Raw genomic sequence first — 21,462 nt, 5'->3', positions numbered from 1 at the left:
ATAATCAATATAAAGAAGTGAAGACAAGACATATTCTGCACATATTTTATGTTCCAAATGGTACAAGTAAACTTTCGCAATCCGTTTTTGCTGGGTTTTTTTCAGGTAACGTACAATGGGGCCAATGACAACATATTTGGCACCTACACCTGCAAGGCAACAAACAACATTAAGCCCAATAATCAGACCCTGCAGCTAAAGATGGCTGGTAATATAGATCTGGAAGTTTGTATTGTGGTTAAGTAATTAAAACAAATAATTCAATGCTTGCTTAATGGCATCAGATCAAATATAAGAAAATGACATTTATTTCACTGGAAACTATTATTTTGTAAGAAAAACATTAATTATGTTGATATTAAACATTGCTTTGTGGGAAGGGAATAATTTATTTAACTGTATGCGTGGTACAAATGTATTATACTTAATTGATTTCCCAAATTAAATCTAAAGGTATCACACACTTTCATACATTCAGTATGAAAATATGTTGGGTCACTGCTTTTTTGTTGGTTCTTGGTTTTGGAACCAAATAATTTTTAATTTTGGCTTAATTATGAATAGAACAGAACACAAATGTATAAGGACTTAAATATAGTAAATCTTCATTCTTAACTTAATTGAACCGTGCTCTGTGAAAAGTGGGTTTAATGCATGTGCGTAAAGTGTCATCCCATATTAGCCTGGCTAATCAGAGACAACACTTTTCGCTTAAACTGGATTTTTGTTTTGTTAAGAAGAGACTTTCTTTAAATGAAAAAAACATAAAAGCAGAAAGTTTGAAAATGGTCATGATCGATGGAAAAACGTGGCCGCCAGGGGTGGGGAAGTTTTCTCTATATGTATAAAGTGAAAACATGTGAACAGTCTAGAAGAAAATTTTTCCCAACCTTCATGAAATTTTGTCAGAACATTTGTTTCCAGAATACGACGATTGAGTTTGACAATGGTTCGGATCGGGAAAAAAAACATTGCCGCCAGAGTGGGGGATCTTTTTCCTTATATTTATATAGTAAAACAATACGGCGCCGCTTTGATTTATTATATTTTTTATCATTTGGCAGGTTCATATGATTATCTCCCTTTAAAGCTTATTTCTTCCATTTGGTTTTTTTTTAACCTTTGACCTTGAAGGATGACCTTGACCTTTCACCCTTAAAAATGTAAAGCTCCATTAGATACACATGCATGCCAAATAAGAAGTTGCTATTTTCAATATAGCAAAAGTTATAACAAAATTTTAAAGTTTGACGCAAACAAACACACAAACAAACAAACAAACAAACCAACAGACAGGGCAAAAACAGTATGTCCCCTACTATAGTGGTTGGGGGACATAAAAAGCTTTTGAACACTCTAGAATTCACATTTGTTTGTCCAATCATCATGAAATTTGGTCAAAACATTGGTTTTATGGATATCTTGTTATGATATCTAGGCCGAGTTCCTTTATGGTTACGGTCTGTTGAAACCATGGCTTTACATGGCTTTATAGTGTAACCTTGTTTACACTCTACAAAGAAATTACCAATGTACACGTTTAATGAAATTTATGCATATTATGATATTCATGATCTCCATGCAGTCATCTGAATATTAATTCTGCCGATAAGATATACAGTTCTATTGCCATTTTTTTTGTTCCTTTCGGAAGAGGATTTTTATGATGATGATTGATTGGAGATAAAGTGCAACAAACATGTGCCATCTGAAAAAACTTTATTAAATATTCTCATAATTTTAAGTAGTTATATTGATTTCACAGAAAATAACTTAGGGGAGAACCAACTGTATATAATTTGAAATGTGTTTGACCTCCAATCATGAATGCATGGCTTGTCAGGAATTCACTCTTATTTCTCCAATGATCCCATTCATCCACCTGCTTATCGGTAACTAATTAATTCTCTATTGACTGCGCCTGAATTGTTCTGGTACAGTAGTATTCATTGATGCCTTTTGAAATGGTAATGTGATGAAACAGGCTTGCAGCTTAAATGCCCTTAGTCCCTATAAAAAGGCCCCAGCTGGGAACATCAAAGACCTTCAGACTGATAAGAGTGGAACACAAATTGTTATGGCACACATTTTATGGATGACGTCGGTAGTTTTATGTGATTATCAAAGATTTGTGTATTAAATAGGCAGGATTGTTGTTTTAATTGGAAATATCATTGCAATGTGAGTCTGAAAATAGTTCCAGTTTGTTTTTAAGCAAGGCCCTGAGGTGGGTGGCAGATTTCTTTTTATTGGTATAGTGAAACATTGTGAACTCTCTATAAGTCACATTTTTCTTCAATCTTAATGAAACATGCTGAGAATATATGTTCCTATAATATATTTATTTACTTTGAAAACGGCTCCGGTGCTCTGAACAGCGTTGTTTCCATGGGCGAGCGAATTTCTTCTTGTGAACCTTATGATAATATTTATGTTTCATGAAGTACTTTTATTATTTTGAACTCCAACTACCCAGAATAGTTTAGTTCCTTCAGGTCTCAGGTGAGCGCCACATGGCCCATGGCCCTCTTGTATATCATATGTGTTAGGTCTCACATATGTTGGATATCCCTTGTGTTTGATATAAAATGTGTTTTATACACCCTGTTTTAAGTGTCACATATGTTGTTTATCACATATGTTGAATATCAAGTATGTGATGTCAAACGTGTTAGATATCCCGTGTGTTGGATATCACATGTTTGATGTCGAATGTGCTGGATATTAGTTAAAATTTCTCTCAAGTGATGACATGGAAAGAATGATAATTATAAATCATGAGTGTTGTAATGTTGGTGACTATTGATCGGTTTCAGTTTATGAATATTAATTAATCCAAATAATGGCTTGGGAGATATTGTAATAAAACCATTATTGGCCAAAGTTGGATCTTTACATTGTGGCAAGAAACCAATTTTTCCAAGATAAAGTTCTTGTGGTAAATCCAATTTGATACCATGTATGTGGGAACAAGGGCCTTTTTTCCTTTTTTCTAGAACAAGGAGATTAATTTCAGTATTTTTTCAGTTATGTGTTATGGTGTCATGTGTCAGAAACAGAAGAGTTCCTTTTAAAGTTAGCTTATTTTGATGTATTAATATATGAAATCTCTTTTACTATTACATATTGCTAAAAGATTGTAAAACCATTTATCATTTAACATTTCCATTGAACAGCAATTCTCCTCTCTGCCTACTTAGAACGTGATAAGTACTGAAATATGGTGAATCTTGTTTGACATATTAAATGTTATAGACCAGGAAATTGCTTTGCAACAATAATTTTGTCAGTTTAGTTAAAATCTAAGCCTTTAACATTCTGATGAAAATTGTATAGACACAATTATTAAAATTGCATTTAGCAGTTAGAATTTGTTAACCCAAGAAATTGAATATACTATGGCTAGTTGATTGAATTTAAAAGTGTAAATCCACCTTATTATGTCCAATAATCTTTCAAAGTTTTATTACAATAATCTTTACATGCCAAATACCTTATTCCTTAGTTATAATCAATATATTGAGTTCAATAGATATTCTTATACTTAAAAAGAAACCCTTAGGTCCTCTTTTTGGGAGAACAAGTAGTTATTCTACTATCTTTAATAATCTTAAACTCATGTACACTTCAAAAACATCCTCACAATAGCTCAGTTACCCATGTTAAAACCTATCTTTATAACCCCATCTTTTTAACACCATGTTGAGAGTTCTTTCTTACTACTGTGCATTCTCAATAGCAGGCAACAGTATTTTTACGTTAATATGGGCTTGCTTGCTTTTACTACCAGGAAAAAGGCTTCCCCGCTTTTCCCGCTTCATCTTTTTCATAAGAATTACAGAACATTGATTGACATTATAGCACTAATTGCATTTCATCTAGTATCGTTTTATAATCAACATCAAATAATTTTGTATTGGCCTTTTATGACATCATTTTTGCCCAATGGTCATTAATGCTCAGACTACACCTTGGACAATATTGTCTAAAGCATGTGCTAGTCTTATTTTTTTGTACTTCACATTATTTAAATATACATTTAGACATATTTATTGTAAAAATTGTGTTTAAAGAATGCTCATTTTACATAAAATGAAATGAGTACCCAATAACTATATCATGATGCAAATATTGAGGCTTGCTCCTTTATGAGTGTTCAACTTTATATATTAAATGCATGTATACATATGTGAGTTTGTTTAACACATGTTAATTGTTATGTATTGTAGTTATAAGTCCATGTATGTGGTAATACGTAAATCTAATAATATTTATAATTCTGCCCAGCAATCGTTTAAGAAATATATTTGTATGTTATACTTCAAAACTGCCTTTTTTGCTTATTGGGCTATAGTAAAACCTTGTATCACTCTAGAAGTCACTTTCTAATGCAATCTTTATGAAACTTGGTCAGAACATGTGCCCAAATGAAATATTGGCTGAGATTAAAACTGGTTCATGTGAGCTTAAAAACTTGGTCACAAGGTTACATATAAAAAACATGTGAATATTATAGAAGTATCTTTTTTGCTGCAATCTTCATGAATCAGCTCACACGTTTTTAGAAGTCTTGTTATTCGAAATGTACAAGGCCCAATGTACTTGTTCAAAAAAGTCAAAATAATTTACACTTACACCTCAATTAATAACAATATCAAATGTTCCAATTTACAAATCAAGTAAATATTGAACAGCTTAACAAACCCTTGACTTTCACAATATGATGTTTACAACGCTTACTTATCATGAATGCCTCTCATGTGAGCGACTAGGGCCACCTTGGCCCTCTTGCTTTAGAATTTTCTGGTAGAATAGTTTCCAATTACTCAATGATATTATCGATGTATCTTTTAACCCAGCTGCATTTGATAGCATTCAAGAGTGCGTCAATGTTCGTTGATTGGATACCTCCTTTTCTACGGATTTAATTAACTGTGTTCGTTTAATTTTATCAGGTTTATCGTCCCATATGAAATTAATTAGTGTTGATTTTATATCATTAATAATATCATTTGGTGGATTTGGGAGAACTCTTAGTACATAAATTAATTTAGGAAATGCAAACGTTTTTAATACTGTGTTTTTTCCGATTAGTGTAAGTTTTTGGTGTTGCCATGATTTTAAGCAGTTTTAAAAATTCTGTAATTGCGGCAGTATGTTTTTTAAAACTGTATCATTTTCATTATTTGTAAATGTAATTCCTAACGTGGTGGCTTCATCTGATGTCAAATTAAATTTCTTTCTTTTTTACAAGGACCTAAAAATACATATTGTATTTTATAGGTCTTTGTTTTTTATTATGGACATAACTTTGTTTTAATTTACCTACTCGTAGCACAGTACATTTACTTTTGTTTATTTTAAGACAAGATGTCATTCCGAAAAGGGTTAGCGAATCTGTAGGTTATGGAGAGAGTCATAATTGTCATTTAAAAAACGAGTTGCATCGTCAGCAAATAGGGACTGTTTGATTTCCTTGTCAGGTTCTAGCGATATGCCATTTATATGTTTATTCGATTGGATGTGATGTGTTAGATACTCGATGCATATAATAAAAAGCGATGATGAAAGTGAATACCCTTGTCGAAACCCTCGTTCAATGTTAAAGCTGTTTGAAAAATAGCCATTGTTAATAATTTTACTGCTAATATCGGTATAGAACAGTTTGATCCATTTAATGAGACTATAGCCAAAGTTAATATTTTCAAAGCTAAAGAACATGAACGAATGATCAAGTGAATCGAATGCCTTTTCAAAGTCTGCAAAGAATATTAGATCATAATTATTTGAATTGTTGAAATATTTAATGCATTCTTGTATAAGACGCACGTTTTCACCAATATAACGTCATTTAATGAAACTAGATTGAGATCTTGAAATGATTGATGGTAATATTTTTTTAATTCTATTTGCTATACTTTTAGTTGCAATTTTATAATCATTGTTCAGTAAACTTATCGGACGCCAGTTTGACTAGGATTTTAAGTTTTTTCCGGGTTTGCTATGAGTGATATTATTCTTTGTTTTTGAATAGTGGTTAAACTTTCATTGTTCAATGAAAAATTTAGTGAATTAGTTAAATGTGTTTATATATCGTTCCAAAATATTTTATAAAACTCGATAGTTATGCAATCAGATCCCGGACTTATGTTATTTAGCATTTCTTCAAGAGCTAATCCACATTCATATTCAGTCAGTAACCCTTCACATAATTGTGTTTCCTTTTCATTTAAAGCATGATGTGTATTTTTGAAAAGGGTGTTATTTTCGACATTCTTTCGTTTGTAGAGGGTTTCGATAAAAGACGTTGTTCTTCTAGTATTTGATTTCTGTTTGTTATGTCTTTGCCATTTACAACTAGTCTGTTTACCTTTTTTTGTTCGCTTCTACGTTTTTCGATATTTGCAAGTATATTGTTTTTTTGAAATTGTGTTCAACATGCTGTTCCCGCGCTCGAAGTATTATGCCATTGAGGTGTGTGTGTGTGTGATAGATTTCTTCTAGTGTTTTTTTTTAAGCAATTTCATTTTCAATGGCGGTGGTATTATTTGTATTTGTTTCATGCAATTGTTTTTCAAGTGTTTCAATGATTTTTATGGTTTCAATTTCAAGTCTGTGTGTTTCTTTTTGTTTTAATGATGTGTATCTTATTGTTGTGTTACGTATATTACCTTTAATTATTTCCCATAAGGTGTTGGGGTTTGCATCTTTGTTATTTTGAACTGTATTTTTCATTTCCTGTTTTATTTGCGTTTGGTATTGTGTATCTATTTAGATCCTGTTATTAAGTTTAAAGTATCCTGTGCCTCTTTCATGTTGTGTATTATGCAGTTTAAGTTCAACTAGTGAGTGGTCAGTCATAAATCCTGGTTTAATGTAGCATGTGTCAATAATATTGCAGAGTGACTGAGATATTAAAAAATAGTCTAATCTGCAAAATATTGTTGGTTTTGTGTGTGAGTGCCAGGTGAATTTGGTCTCATTCGGATTAACTGTACGCCAGATGTCTATCAAATTGTAGTTTTCAATTTTTTTCCCAAAATATTTCTATTCTTTGAGTGAGTATAAAGGTTTCCATTTCTTTTATCTTTTGATGGATTAAGAACAATATTGAAATCGCCTCCGACTATAATGTTGTTATCTTGGTTATTTATTATAAATGATTGTAATTTTTCGTAAAATTTAGATTCATCTATGTAAGGACCGTAATTATGTATAAATGTTAATTGTGTTTCGTGTATTTGTATTACCCCGAAGGGTGGCATAAAGTTTTTGAACTGTCCGTCAGTCAGTCTGTCCGTCCGTCCGAAAACTTTAACATTGGTCATAACTTTTGAAATATTGAATATAGCAACTTGATATTTGGCATGCATGTGTATCTCATGAAGCTGAACATTTAAAGTGGTGAAAGGTAAAGGTCATTGTCATCGCTCAAGGTCAAAGGTCAAATATATGTCGTCTGTCCGTCCGTCCGAAGATTGAAGATAGAAACTTGATATATAACATGCATGTGTATCTCATAGAGCTGCACATTTTGAGTGTTGAACAGTCAAGGTCATTCTTCAAGGTCAAAGATCAAATATATGGCTTCTAAGCGGCGCAGAAGGGAGCAGTGTGTTTCTGACAAACACATCTCTTGTTATATCTATACTTGCTTGTCTGCCAATTATTATTTCGTTAAAGTTTTCCACCGTGATCCCTATATTACTTTTAATAAGAAAAGCAATTCCTCGTTTATTAGTATGTTGTCAACTAAGATAGATGTCTCCATTCCATTCATCTTTTATGGTTTGTGCTTAAGTAGGCATCAAGTGACTTTCTTCTAATAGGCATATACTTTTTTTCGTCTTACCATTTGAAAATATTTATGCATTTGCCTTTATTGTTTAGCTCTTTTAGATTCAAAGTAAAAATATTAATACTCGTTTAAAAGGATGGTGGAGTACATGATAATTCTTTGTGTGCCTGTCCAGTTGGTTTCTATCACAAGACATAGATAATAGGTTTTCATGTTATATTAGGAGCCAACGGTAGGTATGGGTAAGGATTAAAATTGATTTATATAATTTATCAAGACTGGATATGTGTGTGTACTCATGTGATTGTGCATGTGTTGCTGCGTGCGTTGTTATGTAATATAAAAAGTAAAAAAGACAGGGGGTGATGTTTTGAAGGTGAGAAAAGTGTGTTTGTGCTTGTGAAACTACTTTTAGTAACATTATTTCTTTACATGTTTGCACAACGCTTGTTAAAGCAATCTAATGAAAAAAAACTTAACGTGTAGCGTATGTGTCTTCTAAAGTGTGTAAACGATCAAATAAATGACAATACTGTTGACAGGGTGTCAACATTAACGTCAGACGCGTTCATTGCTGTAAGTAATTCATTTCTACATGTGTATAAGGTTTTTACAGGTTAGGTAACTTTACTGATTTGGTAATTTTAGCACCTATTATAAAAGACAATGTTATTAACCTGGCATATTGTAGACAAACGACAACAAACAGAACTTAACGTGTGGCTAAAAGGTCGTTTACAGTGTAATAATATCAAATAAAAGACAATAATGTTGACAGGATGTTAACATCAAAGTTAAACGTATTCATTTATATAAGAAATTCATTGAGTATGAGGTTTGTTTACAGGTTAGGTAACTTAATTTGTTTCGCAATTTCAATACGTATCAAAAGAGAACTATGCTATATATGTATATAACTAAATTAGAGAAGCAGTAAAGTTACCTAATTTTATCTGCATACAAAAACTTTTACATAATCTTCGGAAGGAATAGAAATGACTTGTGCATTGTTGGTATATGCATTGATTGTCATATAAAAATACATAATTATCTAATACATTAATACACTTGATAAGAGATAAGTGTGTATCTACTTCACAAAAACAATATTTCCCAGGCAAGAAACATCTTATTATTATCATTTAGTAAATATCCGTGAATGTGCTATTTACAAATATACACAATACACGTATTATTAAAACCAACCTTTAAAGCAATTACTATTTAGATAGGTTGTGCATTTTTTCAAGGGTGTATTTAATTGTTTACGGAATTTTTTATGAAAATAATTCAATACAATCTAATGTAGCTGCATTTGCAAAAATCTCCTGTAGTTTATAAGTATATTTTAGTTTATGGCGTTTCACAATAATAGGTCAATACAACCTAAAAAAGCTGCATTTGCAAAATTCCTTGTTATTTACAAGTTAAGACAATTAATTAATTATACCCAAACAAAAAAAATTTAAGGGGGTATATAGGAGTGTACTTGTCTGTCTGTTTGTCTGTCGGTCGGTCCGTATTAAGTGTCCGCTCTCTAATTCAAGTTGTTTTCACCCGATCTTCACCAGAATTCCCAGCCAACATGGAAATCAGGGAAATCTGGAAAAAGTCTTCCACTTTTTCCAGTCAGTGAAAAGTCAGGGAATTTGGGAAAAGTTCCTGAAATCAGGATAAAATCAGGTCAATTTGTTTAGTCAGACTTTCCCGAATTGTGTCGAGAAGTCCATACGATTAAAACAGCAAATCGATTCCTCTGCATGCCTATGGTGGCTTTGAAGTATATATGTATCTTAGTTATGTCTGCAACTTCTTTTTATTGAGGTTGTCTAAAAAAAGAAATAGGTCAAAATTATGATCCTGGAATTTTTATTTTTCATCAGGGAAAAATCAGGGAATTTAATTCATACAAAAAGATGGGAACCCTGTTCACCAAACTTGGTCAGATGTTGTATCTAGATGATGTTTAGGTCAAGTTCGAGTATGGGTCATGCTGGGTCAACAACTAGGTCACGGGGTCACTTAGTGCGTTTTAAACACTGAGCATGTTGTCCGCTCTCTAAATCGAGTAGTTTTCATCCGAGCGTCACCAAACCTGGTCAGAGGTTTTATCTAGATGATGTCTACGCCAAGTTCGAACATGGGTCATGGCAGTTCAAAAACTAGGTCACGGGGTAACTTAGTGCGTTTTAAACATTAAGCATGGTGTCCGCTCTTTAAATCAAGTAGTTTCATCTGATCTTCACCAAACTTGGTCAGAAGTTGTATCTAGATGATGGCTAGGCCAAGTTTGAATATTGGTCATGGCGGGTCAAAAACTAGGTCACGGGGTCACTAAGTGTGTTTTAAACATTCAGCATAATGTCCGCTCTCTAATTCAAGTTGTTTTCATCCAATATCTTCACCAAACTTGGTCGGACATTTTATCTACATGACCTCTACGCCAAGTTTGAACATGCGCCATCCCGGGCCAAAAACTAGTTCACAGGGTCACTTAGTGCATTTTCTGACATTCTACATGGTGTCCGCTCTCTAATTCAAATAGTTTTTATCCGATCTTCACCAAACTTGGTCAGAAATTTTATCTAGATGATCTTAAGGCCAAGTTCGAATATGAATCTCGGGGTCACTAAGTACGTTTTACACATTCAGCATGGTGTCCGTTCTAATTCAAGTAGTTTTCATCCGATCTTTCTCACACTTGGTCAGAAGTTGTATCTAGTTGATGTGTAGGTCAAGTTCGAACATGGGCCATGCCGGATCAAAAACTAGGCCACGGGGTTACTTGGTGTGTTTTAAACATTGAGCATGGTGTCCGCTGTTTTTTGTGAAGACAACATGCAAAATATTCTGTGTCAATGCGGCATGTGGGGGCATTCGTCACGTCTGTGACAAAGCTTTAGTTAAGCTTCTAAACCAATAGCAATTTAGATATTCACAAAACAATCAAAAGCGAATATTTGTTTTTGGATGAAAACCAAAATGCACATTTTAAAATATCAAGCGCATGTTCCATGGTTTCAACTTTACCTGTGTAGCATTGTGCCAACACTAGTCACGCAAATACGCCACAGTCAATGTACCTTCTGTTTACGTATAAGAAGGAACAGTTTTTACACGCTTTGGTTGATTATTAAATGTATAATAAACATACAATGGCACAAACATCATAATTATAATATGTATTACTGTACAAGCAATGAAAATTTCGCGTTAAAGGTAACATGGAGATAACTATTGAATGTCGGGTTTGTTCAGTCCGGATTTGTAAAATTATAAACGTCGTGTATATAAAGCCTTTATGACAAACGATGATAATTAATGTGAAATTAAATGTGATAATTGTTATATTTAAAATATCATGCGTGTGCGTGTTGGGTTTGTTTTTTTTATGCCCCCGGATCAAATGATCGGGGGTTTATTGTTTTTTGCTTGTCTGTCTGTCATTCTGTCATTCTGTCACAAAACTTAAAGGTTGGTCATAACTTTTGCAATATTGAAGATAGAAACTTGATATTTGGCATGCATGTGTATCTCATAGAGCTGCACATTTTGAGTGGTGAAAGGTCAAGGTCATCTTTCAAGGTCAAAGGTCAAAGATATGGCTTCAAAGCGGCGCATAAGGGGGCATTGTGTTTCTGACAAAAACATCTCTTGTCAATAATGTTCATGCTATTCGTTCTTTTTAAAATGTTTTTAATGTGTGTTATGTTATGCTCACGACACACACACACACACTTAACAAACAAAATAAATTCCTGATTTTATTTCAACGAAATGTATGAAGATTGTATAGATTTCCAAAGCGGACCAAATATGTATAAGATATTTGGCTGAACCTCCTTTTTATCGCCCCCTTGATGCACAAAGGTCCCATGTGACATTTAAAGGGGCCTTTTCACATATTTTGGCATTTTTTTAATTTATTCATTAAATGCTTTATATTGATAAATGTAAACATTGGATCGTAAAAGCTCCAGTAAAAAATCAAGAAAAAACTTAAAAAAAGGAAAAGAACATTGCCCGGAGCAGGTTTCGAACCAGTGACCCCTGGAGTCCTGCCAGAGTCCTGAAGTAAAAACGCTTTAACTTACTGAGCTATTCCGCCGAGTACACATTCTGGACGTATTTTATACCTCATATAAGTAATCTTCGTAGTTTCACAAAATTTAACGACAAAAACAGAACTCTCCAAATTATTCAATCGTTTCGCGTTGCAACGCTTTATAATTTTTAGGTTTTAAAATCGTCAAAAGATGCATATAATGGCTATATTAGAGCATGGTTAATGTTCAGTATTACTGTTTCCTCACAAATATCATAACTAAAACGAAAACTTACGAATCTGAAACAACTTTTTTCAATTTTGTAAATTTACCAAAGCGTGAAAAGATCCCTTTAAATGAGAAGGCACACGATACCTTTTGGCACATGAAACACAATTTCAAACATGTATGGCAAGTTTGGGAAACATCAGCCACGACATATACAATACCTGATACAACACTTACAGGAACTGAAACTGTTTATACAGTAAGCACCACACAAGTACTTCCGACAGGTGGATCCACTTCTGATAGTTATACTTCTTAACTTGCTTCCCTAAAAGGTGTTTCTTCTGATGATACTAGTCCAAGACGTAGTACTCATTCAAGTATTCCCGAAGACAATTCGATCACCGACAGTTTAACAACTGCACAACTCGATGGCTCTTCGACCACGGATATCACCGCCAAGAATCCTCTCACAAAAGAGTCAACGGGTAGTACGTCTGTTTATGTTAAATATATAGTTTTGCCATGTATTGGGATGATACTCGTGAATCGTATTGAGTATCATCATAAATTACGTTCTTGAAACCATTACTATATGTGTGTTGTTTTTGTGTGTTAGTATACAGTGTATCACCAAAAATGATGATACTGACTTGTAGTATGATTAAGACATGTTAAGCCACTCACTACGATTCATGTGCGAGAATTAAAACATATGTTCAAAACAGTATTTTTTACTATAAACATCTGTAAAGATAAGTGTTAGGCTTATATATGCGAATCATACTTACTTAGTTGCAAAAATGGACTTTTCATATGCGTTAATTCACTATAAGCATCTCTTTCAATTAAGAGAGGTTTGCATCACTGAATAATACATATACTATACACGAAGATCGAAGTAACACTATTGATGTAATGTTTCACCTTTTTTTTCCAGCTGTGGGTGTAGGTATCGGTGTTGCAGGTGGTTTACTCTGCGTGGTGGGAGCAATATTTGTCATTATTGTACTAAGAAGAAGGTATAATGTTAACGTTTTCAAATTTTCATCGCATAAACATGTACAACAGAATAATCATTTGAAATGACGTTCTATTAGACATGATTAATATATACGATGCACAGGTTAACGATTTCATGCCAATTAAGTCATTTAAGAAGTAAATTGCTGTCATAACAGTTATTAAGCGTATTCGCAATACCGTTGAATTAATTTGATAAATTAAATTATATGTTGCTAGAGCATATTTCTAATGTTTGATTTTACAAGTGTGTTAATATATGTCGCATATTTTGTATTTCATTCAAAACCAATTGATACATGAAAAGCTCTTAAACGAAAACAGCAGTTGTACTAATGTTGTGCCGAATCTATTTAAGAGGTGCGTTGCCGTGCAAATACGGGACTAAAACTGACACATCTTACAAGACTAATGATGGATCGTCCGCGATTGCAAGCAGATCGGATGAAGACACCATTAACAGCCATAACTATGTTATATAAGAGCATCGCACGCTATCGGTGGAAGACACGGTCGATCATTATAACACAGCAGATGAAATAAAAGAAAACAACGGCGAGACGGATAGTTACAATGCAATAGAGATAACTGACGAACCATATGAGCGTATTAACGAGAGCAACGGTAATTATTATCGTACAACCATTACCTTATCATCTGAACCCGTTACCAGGAAACCGGACAATATATACAACAAACTCAAGATAGACCGGCCCGGTGACTATGACCACCTAGGAAGACTCGAGCATAGCATGTCCCAAGCAGGCAACGACTACGATACATCTGCTATTCCGCAAAGGAACGAAGTCATTGGCGACTATAATTATATCACGAATCCTGTTAGAACACAACCGTTACACGAGGTGACGGAACAAAGGATCTTGAACAAGGGGACTGTGATGTTATGAATGAAATGACGGTTGCACTTCCACCAGGCAATGCCCATGATTATGCGCACGCCAAAATATAGAAAGGTATCAAGTGAATAAATTATTGAATTATTAATATTTAAAATAATTCGGATGTTCTTATTCTGTGACATAAACGTATACGGCGTATTAGTGTTACAGTAATTTGCATTACAAACTTTATACCAGTGGTTTCTACTTGAAGTCGTGATATTATTTAGCTCCATTAAAATAAAAACTATAAACAGAGGTTTGATTTGCACGACTATTACGACAAAATGGACTTTTGTTTATGCGTGAGTGTTTTGACGTATCGTTTTTGCATATCCACCAATAAAAACACATGTGAGCGTTGACAAACTTTTTTATTGTATAGACGTGCATTCACTAGTGCATTAACCATATTCAAAATTAAAATTAAACCATGATATCAGATGAAAGAATCAAAACATGCTGATTGCAATGTGATTGTAGTGGCATACGGCCCCATACATTGTCAGTGTGTACTTAAAACGTGATTAATATAATTAACGACGCAATAATAGCAAATACTGTACTTGTAATACATAAATAGTGTGTGTATAACTATGTTTGCAAAGATTTCGTCTTTGATACTTTCCTATTATTATGAGTAGAGATTGAATACTTACTGCTTAATAAATATTGCAATGCAAACAATATACTAATTGTTTACTGTGTTTTAATTAGGATAAACTGCATTTCGACATGTATTTCGGTTCTGAATTAATATTGAACAACTTACGTTCAGGATAATATGTTTATACATATCTGTATTTTTGGCGCAGTTTTAGTAAAAATGCAGTTGTCAATAACGATTTGCTCAATACCGAGTACATAAATATATATTTTCTCAAAATGGATATGACATAAACTTTCAATCATATTGGTCCAATGCCATTTCATGAAGGGTACATGTTTGAGCATTTTCCTTGAAAGTTAATATTTTGACGAAAAGGGACAAACTATTTGCATCACAGATATGGTTCCACAATATTGTGTGTATATTATTGCTGGCTCAATTGAAATTAACTTAAAGTTAAAATCATATCTATTGTGTAATTATGTAACTGACAGTAAATGAGTCACCAGTGTCAAATCAAGCTTTTAGAGTACTTGACAACGTTCAAGTAGTTCGAATACACTCTAACAAAACAACACTATGTTGGTTGCGCACAAGTATTTCGTTTACACATCGACACAAACGACTGAGTATGTATAGCATGACATTAAATATTGAAATTTAAAAATGTTTACATCCACAAGTAGACTTACACTCAAACTGTGCAATCTGGATGCAGTTACTTTCATCAGTACGTTCAGTAACATCAAACTCAGTTACTTAGTTATTAGTTGTATTGCTTAACAAATTGAAATTGAAACGAAGTTTACAACACAATCATATCGCCCCCTTGGTGAAAAGGTACCGATTGGCATTGAAATTTAAAGGCACAGGGTACTATTTTGGGCTAATGGGGCGATATGAACATTAATCGTTTGCCCAATAATTTACGTACCCCATACTTCACTATGTAAACTAGATCAATGTTATTCAGAACAAGGATAAACACTCATTACTTTTGTAGAACAACATTTTATCTTGCTGAATGCAAATTTCGGTTTTCCTTTCGAAGCATCATAACGTAGAGAATGTAACACTTTGTGGATTACAAATTTGTGTGTTCTGTCTTTCTTGCTTATATGACTCTAAACAGTAAATATTTTCCAATCAACAATGTATACTTAACAAATATTGTAAAGTCAGTATTTAATTAATTAATATGAAGTCTTTACAAACGCAATAACAGAACTAGGTTAAGGGTTTATATGAATTTTCCCCTCCATGTCCGTCTTAAATACTGTCAAAAACGAAAAATAATCGATACACATAATAAAATTAAGTTATTTTTCTTTAAAAAATCATATTAATTAACAGAAACACAAATGGGACTAGCATAATCATATATAGTGTCATTCGTTCGTATAAGTAATGTTGTTTAACATAAATTCATATATAATATTAGTTTGATAATTATTTGGACACAACTTGATTGCTTTGATAATTATATAATAGTGAGAGTGTAAACATGGTAAACGTTTTGTTCGAAAAGGCTCTTGCTGGACGTAACGTTGTTTTAACAAAACAATCGTGACGTATAACTGTACATGATATGCTTTATATTTACATATTTATGTTAACATTTATATTCAATGAGATCTAGCGCAGTCGGCAGAGCACTGGACTGTCAATATTCGGACCGGGAGTATGAATTCCTGTATTCAATGAGATCTAGCGCAGTTTACAGAGCGCTGGAATGTCAATATGTTGACCGTACGTTTGAATCCTTGTATTCAATGAGATCTAGCCCAGTTGACAGAGCGCTAGACTGGCAATATGTGGACCGTGAGTTTGAATCCTTGCATTCAATTAGATCTAGCGCAGACGTCAGAGCACTGGACTGGCAATATGTGGACCGTGATTTTAAATCCTTGTATTCAATGAGATCTAGCGCAGTCGTCAGAGCACTGGACTGGCAATATGTTGACCGTGAGTTTGAATCCTTGTATTCAATTAGATCTAGCGCAGTCGTCAGAGCACTGGACTGGCAATATATGGACCGTGAGTTTGAATCATTGTATTCAATGAGATCTAGCCCAGTTGACAGAGCGCTAGACTGGCAATATGTGTACCGCGAATTTGAATCCTTGTATTAAATGAGATCTAGCGCAGTCGACAGAGCGCTAGACCGGCAATATGTGGACCGTGAGTTCGAATCATTGTATTCAATTAGATCTGGCCAAGTCGACAGAGCGCTTGACTGGCAATATGTGGACCGTGAGTTTGAATCATTGTTTTCAATAATATCTGGCCCAGTCGACAGAGCGCTAGACTGGCAATATTTGGACCGTGAGTTTGAACCATTGTTTTCAATTACATCTGACCCAGTTGACAGAGTACTGGAATGTCAATATGTGGACCGTGAGTTTGATTCATTGTATTCAATAAGATCTAGCCCAGTTGACAGAGCGATAGACTGGCAATATGTGGACCTTGAGTTTGAATCCTTGTATTCAATGAGATCTAGCCCAGTTGACAGAGCGCTAGACTGGCAATATGTGTACCGCGAATTTGAATCCTTGTATTAAATGAGATCTAGCGCAGTCGACAGAGCGCTAGACCGGCAATATGTGGACCGTGAGTTCGAATCATTGTATTCAATTAGATCTGGCCAAGTCGACAGAGCGCTTGACTGGCAATATGTGGACCGTGAGTTTGAATCATTGTATTCAATAAGATCTGGCCCAGTCGACAGAGCGCTAGACTTGCAATATTTGGACCGTGAGTTTGAACCATTGTTTTCAATTACATCTGACCCAGTTGACAGAGTACTGGAATGTCAATATGTGGACCGTGAGTTTGATTCATTGTATTCAATAAAATCTAGCCAAGTTGACAGAGCGATAGACTGGCAATATGTGGACCGTGAGTTTGAATCCTTGTAGTCAATGAGATCTAGCGCCGTCGTCAGAGCACTGGACTGGCAGTATGTGGACCGTGAGTTTGAATTCTTGTATTCAATGAGATCTAGCCCAGCCGACCGAGCAATAGACTGGCAATATGTGGACCGTTAGTTTGAATCCTTGTATTCAATGAGATCTAGCACAGTCGACAGAGCACACGCATCTCTATATGTATGCCGTGAGTTTGATTCCATGTATTCAATGACATCTAGTCCACTTGAAAGAGCGCTAGACTGGCAATATGTTAACCGGGAGAATGAATCATTGTATTCAATGAGATCTAGGCCAGATGACAGAGCGCTAGGCCTGCAATATGTGGACCGTAAATTGGAATCCTTGTATTCAATAACATCTAGCCCAGTTAACAGAGCGCTAGACTGGCAATATGTGGACTGCGAGTTTGAATCCTTGTATTCAATCAGATTGAGCAGGAGGTTAGAGATGAAATCTAGCGCCGTAACATGAGCGCTATCCTTGCAATATAGGGATCGTGAGTTTTAATCCGTTTTCTTTAAGATATAACCAAAATGACAGAACGCTTTACTGGCAATATACAGACTGTGAGTTGAACTCTTTGAATTAAATGAGATCCAGCCCATTAGACAGAAATATGGACCGTTCTTAATGTGATCCTGAAATGGAATCCATGTATTCATAAAGATCTAGCCTATTTAAAAGAGCGCTTGACTGTTAATATGGGGATTACGAGTTGCAATCCGTGTATGTCATAGATCTAGAGAAACTGACCAATCGTTAGAGTGGAAATATGTGAATCTGGAGTTTGATTCCGTGTATGTAATGTGATATAGTCCAGATGACAGAGCGATAGACCTTCACTAGGGGGATCGTGGGCTGGAATCAATGGGCGACACAATCAATGTGTGGAAGTCAAGTTTAATCATTGTATTCAATGCGATCAATCCCAATTTACAGAGCGCTGGACTCGTAATAGATTGATCGTAAGTTTAATCCTGGTATTCAATGAGATTTAACCCAGTTGACAGAGCGTGACACTGTCAGATTGAAGGGCGTCGGGATTTTAAATCTCAGCCCGGTCATATAACAAGTCTGTAAATTGATTGTGATTTTACTTGTAGGGCAAGTGTTTATTCCCAATACTGTATTCCAGTAACACTTATAATTGTTATACTTGAATAAAAGGCAGCTGACACCGCTTCGATCATATGTGCCTGCAATTGAAATTTAAGAGTAGTAGTAATTAATAAATATATATGTTGTTCGTCGACTTATAATAATACATGCAACTGTTTAATTAAAGATTGTCATTTACTTACTGAACACTCACCCTTGCATTTGATTTTCAAATTAATTTGAAACATTTGCATCGGATTTGTTTTCATGGAAAAAAGCAGGATCGTAAAATAAGGGAATTAAACCATGCTATTTGGTAAGCAGTTGAAGCGTGCACGTCGCGACCGAAGTTAGAGTCGCCAGCAGAAGATTTTCTTGAAGATTTTGCGGAATGGTAACTGTCCGTAGGTGAATAGTGGTTTCACTACATCGGCGGAAGAGGAACGGGAGCAGAGGGGCCGCGGATGTTGCAGTGTAGAATACGGATGGGTCAGACCTGGGGCAGAGATGCATACCAGGACTTGAAGGGGTTGGCTCTATGAAAATATTGGAAGTGACGTACATGCATTGTTTGCTATTGAAATCTTTATATTATTTGTATTGATGTATAATGTGTGTGACAATATAACATGAATATGTGGGTATTTACTATAAAAATTTCACTTTGACAAAACATATTTCTCATGAATACGTCGTTTTTCCGCCGCTGCCCGAAGACAGTCTAGCGTTCAAATTAGATACGTTTGATGTATTAAGCATTCAATATTTTCGGTGGCTTAATGTTTTCATCCAGATTTTATTTTGGATGAACAAGTTTTTTTAATATTAATAAGGTACTTATTTTATAATTCTTTACCCTTAAAATGTTTTTGTTTGAGCATACAACTATAACTAAACGATACAGTGTTTTATTGCATTTCTTGAAATCATCTAATCGATAAGAACTGGGCCACATTGCATTGCATAAAAATTATATTTTTATTAATTTCAGCTGAGAATGCGTCGTAGACTAAATGCCATAAACATCACATATGACAGTAGTTTTATTCCTATCAATACAAATCATATCCGATAAGTTTTAAATAAAGCTACAAGACATTTTCAAAATGTCCATTATGCGAAAATCTGACCAGGTCGCTAAGTTATCTAACACCGTGCGCATAACACACTAAGGTCGCAGTCTAGAAACTAGAATTTCATACATTCAACATGAATGTTAATGACATCTATTCGACTGAAATATGTTTCTTTTTTTAAACACTGTCTATATATTCAAAAATACCTAGCGCGAATGGAATATACACTCTGTGTAGTAAATATACCTGCGGATTAAACACGTTTACGATAACACGATAGGCGCCAAAATTGAAATCATGATCGTAATCTTGAATGTATCGCAGTGTTCCGATCATACCTTGTACTATCCAATCGTTGTATTCGGGACAAAATTGTGAAGGGTTCAAAATAATATTACGACTTACATGCACACTTTCAAAGAATGGTCATGTTTTTTGTCGGTATGTTTAATATATGTTTTTTAACATCAAGGTTTAACATTCAATTTTAACTATTAAAGCTATTAAACAAACATTAAACGTATAAGGAAGATGTACATTATGCTACCACAACGGAGAAATAGATGACCACACAAATTTTGGGCAGCCTTGTTGAATTGTCTGCACTTAATTATCTTCACCATCACCAGCAACGATAGCATAATTATCAGCAGCATATTTTATATTAACAATGCCTTAATGATCTTTAAAAGTATTTCGCCGACTTGTTTGTAGATGCATCTGCAGCTGCGATTCTGTCTGGCATGTTTGTTGATCTTGAGATGTTCTGCAAGTAAGTTAAAAGTGTAGGTATCCTAAAAATGTAATACATAAGCATCACGCGTGTTTTATTAACTGATACACACCACTAACGGGACAACACTTTCGATTTTAAGAAATGATTGAATGAAATTAGCGTTGGTGCCGATACGGTCCGTATCGTGTACAGAAATGGTGCCATAAGCAAGAAGACGACCTGATTCCAAACAACAAGAACATTCTTGCTATAATTTATTTATTTTTGCAGAAAAATGGCTTTTATTTTGCTGAACAGTTATTTCGTTATTTTTTTCGCTGCATATATAGTGTCGTGCATTTGTTACACTTCATGATGTATATTGTGCATATCTTTTAGATTCGATTTTGATTTCATGGTCACGTTTTCTTGTTAACCCTTTGCATGCTGGGAAATTTTTCGTCTGCTAAAATGTCGTCTGCTGAATTTCTAAAATTAACATTTTCTTCGATTTTTTTAAAGAATACTATCAGAATAGCAAACAGTTTCGATCCTAATGAGACGCCACGTTCTGTTTGCAAAGGCCTTCGGAGTTCGGTTTCAGCACTTTAGTTAACACTACATTTTTATTGTTTATTTTCAGTTCTATAACACATGTGTCAAATTAAAAATTGTTTTAGATAGATTGAATGTATTGGAATTTATTTTACATGTCAATGTCCGTGTATTGTTGCGTTTTTTGTTATTTGACATTTTAACAGTACACATATGTTCCACAAATACGAATTAAAAAGGACATAAGGTCGCCGTGGTGTAATGGATATGGTGTCCGCCTTGCGACCGGGAGGTCACGGGTTCGATCCCCACCGTGGGAGCGTTCTTTAGATCTCCCCCAAAGACACCAAGTACTGGTTCTAGGCCCAGGAAACGGACTCGAGAGCGTTTATATAAGCCTAAGGCTTTCGACGCAATCGAGCTAAAATAAATAAGTTTAAACTAAACTAAAAAGGACATAAAATAATATTGCATATTTTAT

At 34.4% G+C, this 21,462-nt stretch overlaps 1 protein-coding gene across 11 annotated transcripts in view; it reads left to right on the top strand.

Annotated features, from left to right (window-relative positions):
- The window catches only part of LOC127863275 (hemicentin-1-like), an 81,589-nt gene that overhangs the window by 24,979 nt on the left and 35,148 nt on the right, over positions 1-21,462 (top strand). For 2 of the 11 annotated variants that reach the window (XM_052402673.1, XM_052402680.1), the window contains exon 12: positions 106-208. The exons of 7 other annotated variants lie outside the window; for them this stretch is intronic. In XM_052402673.1, the coding sequence (XP_052258633.1) occupies positions 106-208 (103 nt within the window). Of the gene's footprint in view, positions 1-105; positions 209-12,407; positions 12,564-13,012; positions 13,095-13,453; positions 14,684-21,462 lie in introns of those variants that run through there. 2 more of the 11 variants (XM_052402686.1, XM_052402687.1) reach the window with 2 other exon arrangements.

The sequence above is a fragment of the Dreissena polymorpha genome, unplaced genomic scaffold, assembly GCF_020536995.1.
Source record: "Dreissena polymorpha isolate Duluth1 unplaced genomic scaffold, UMN_Dpol_1.0 chrUn004, whole genome shotgun sequence".
Classification (NCBI taxonomy): domain Eukaryota; kingdom Metazoa; phylum Mollusca; class Bivalvia; order Myida; family Dreissenidae; genus Dreissena; species Dreissena polymorpha.
This window is presented reverse-complemented; position numbering and strand designations above follow the sequence as displayed.